The sequence below is a fragment of the Grammomys surdaster genome, unplaced genomic scaffold (assembly GCF_004785775.1).
Source record: "Grammomys surdaster isolate TR1022 unplaced genomic scaffold, NIH_TR_1.0 373, whole genome shotgun sequence".
NCBI classification, from domain to species: Eukaryota; Metazoa; Chordata; class Mammalia; order Rodentia; family Muridae; genus Grammomys; species Grammomys surdaster.
In genome coordinates, this window is record NW_021604792.1 from 9428820 (window position 1) to 9431117 (window position 2298).

Below are 2298 nucleotides of genomic sequence, written 5' to 3' on the forward strand. Positions count from 1 at the left end.
GTTACCTCCAACCTCTGCCAAAGGTCCACTCTCTACCACATCCTGTTGAGCTGCAGTGCCAGAGGAGAGTCAGGGACACAGCATCCTGTTTGATCAGGGACAAGGTCACCCAGCCAGGCTTCAAAGGTGCCATTGTTCCACCACTCCTTATAAATCTAGTTGCACTGTTTTCCTGAGCTCACATTTGGCAACAACGCTAGAGCTTCCTTCAAGATGCTGGTGGTCCTAATAACGCTGGTTGTGCTGGCCCTGAGCACAGCTCAGAATTCAAATCGAGGTATGCAAATATGTTTATGAGGACTGTGATTCTTCATATGGTAGAGGTGATCACACAAACAGAAGTGAGGCAAGAGACTTAACAAAAATAATAACAAAATAGGAATGAAGAGTTCTTAGGTCAATGTAGAGATCACTTGAGTTCTTATTCCATCCTAAGAACCTGTAGGCCATTAACATACAGTTGAAACTATGGAAATTTAACATATTGAACTTTTTAATCGGAGGAATAAAAAAATTAATTTGCTCTTATAGACACAATTCTCTGGGCTTAGAAAGAACTACTGGAGTCTGGGGAAATTTTGTTGGGGAATTAACTTATGAAATTTTGGTGGGTTCTTTTCTGTGGGAACATTCTATATAAGTTCTTTTCTCCAAAACCAAAAAGTCTCGTAACACATGGAAAGCCACAATGGCCCATACTATCCATCCTTAGATTTAAAGTAACTCATCTGGTTAGTGTAGTGGTGACTAGTGGGATTAGAAATTGAGTGGCATGTTAGAGAAAAGGACAATGTGATAAAGTCTTTGAAATAACTAGTATTCACATCTCATCACTCATGGTTGCTTACTCTATACCCACACAGGATTTGTGGTTTCCAGCCAGAGAGAGAGACTACCCTCTTCCCAGCAAGACCCTGTTCCTAGGCAGAACCAGGACTACCAATCGCAGCAGGAGCAATGGGACCAACAAAGTCTTCAGCAGTCACAGCAGGAGAGGCAAAATCTGAAGGAGAGAAATCAGGAAGCACAGAGGCCACCAGCACAGAGGCCACAGCAGCTACCACGAGAGCAGCAACGACAGCAGAGACAACGGGGAAACTGGCAACAACGAAGAACCTAGGGATCTTCTCAAGGCCAGTTTGACTGGTAACCAAGAAGGCAATGTCAGTTTTGAGTTCTTTTGTTTCTTTCTTTCTTTACGTGAGACTCTTAAATTTCAGTGTTTCTAGAAAAAAAAAATAACTTACCAGTTTTAAACTTTAAACATGTTGAAAGTTCATGGAGATGATCACATTTCATTTAATATTCAGATATCCTGTGGTAGAGGTAATCTGTTGTTTAAAACCTCTGCAAGGTGATTCTTAATTTAAGAAGTGTTGTGCCCAAATTTCATTTTGGATCATGATACTCTGTCTTATCTTATATTGTTTTGTGCACAAAGATTAATGTTATTTCTAAGAGAAAGAGTAGTGTTCTCTCTAAAGTACTCTTCCTCCATGCTGAGAACCAACAGCTACTCATTGTACATTTCTGCTTTATCACTCTATACATAGTATGGTTTCACAGCATGGATAAATTGATAAGCCTTGTCTAGATTTTGTTTTAATTTTATTTAATCATCTTTACAGTCCAGATTTCATCCCCATTCCACAATACACTCTGACTACTCCACTTCTCATACCTTCTCCTCCCCTATCTCCATGAGGATGTCCCTACCCCCAACCCCTACCTCACCAGACCTCCACATTCCCGGGGGCCTCTAATCTCTTGAGGGTTAGGTGTATCTTCTCTGACTGAGTTCAGACCTGGTAGTCCTCTGTTGTATATGTGTTGGGAGCCTCATATCAGCTGGTATATGCTGCCTAGTTGGTGGTATAGTGTCTTAGAGATCTCGAGGGTCCAGGTTAGTTGAGACTATTGGTCTTCCTATAGGATTGCCCTCCTCCTCAGCTTCTTCCAGCTTTTTCTTAATTTAACCACAGGGGTCAGCAGCTTCATTGGTTGGGTATAAATATCTGCATCTAACTCTTTCAAGAGCTTGTTGAGTCTTTTGTAGGGCAGTCATGATAGGCCCCTTTTTGTGAGCACACCATAGCCACAGTAGTAGTGTTAAACCTTGGCACCTTCCATTTAGCTGTATCCCAATTTAGGCCTGTCATTGGACCGTCTTTTACCCAGCTTCTTCTCCAGTTTTGTCTCTGCAGTTCTTTCAGACAGGAACAATTCTAGGCTAGAGTGTTTTTGGCGATGGCAACCCAATCCTTGAATTGATGCTCTGTCTTTCTGCTGGAGTTGGAG

The 2298-nt window shown here is 41.8% G+C and overlaps 1 protein-coding gene across 1 annotated transcript; it reads left to right on the plus strand.

Moving 5' to 3' along the window:
* The first annotated feature begins 200 nt into the window (after positions 1–200).
* LOC114632358 (gliadoralin-A-like) lies at positions 201–1150 on the plus strand. Its single transcript, XM_028780896.1, has 2 exons — positions 201–277; positions 864–1150. Exons 1-2 carry the CDS (start codon positions 214–216, stop codon positions 1118–1120), a joined length of 321 nt encoding a protein of 106 aa, XP_028636729.1. The 5' UTR covers positions 201–213; the 3' UTR covers positions 1121–1150.
* Positions 1151–2298: the final 1148 nt, after the last annotated feature.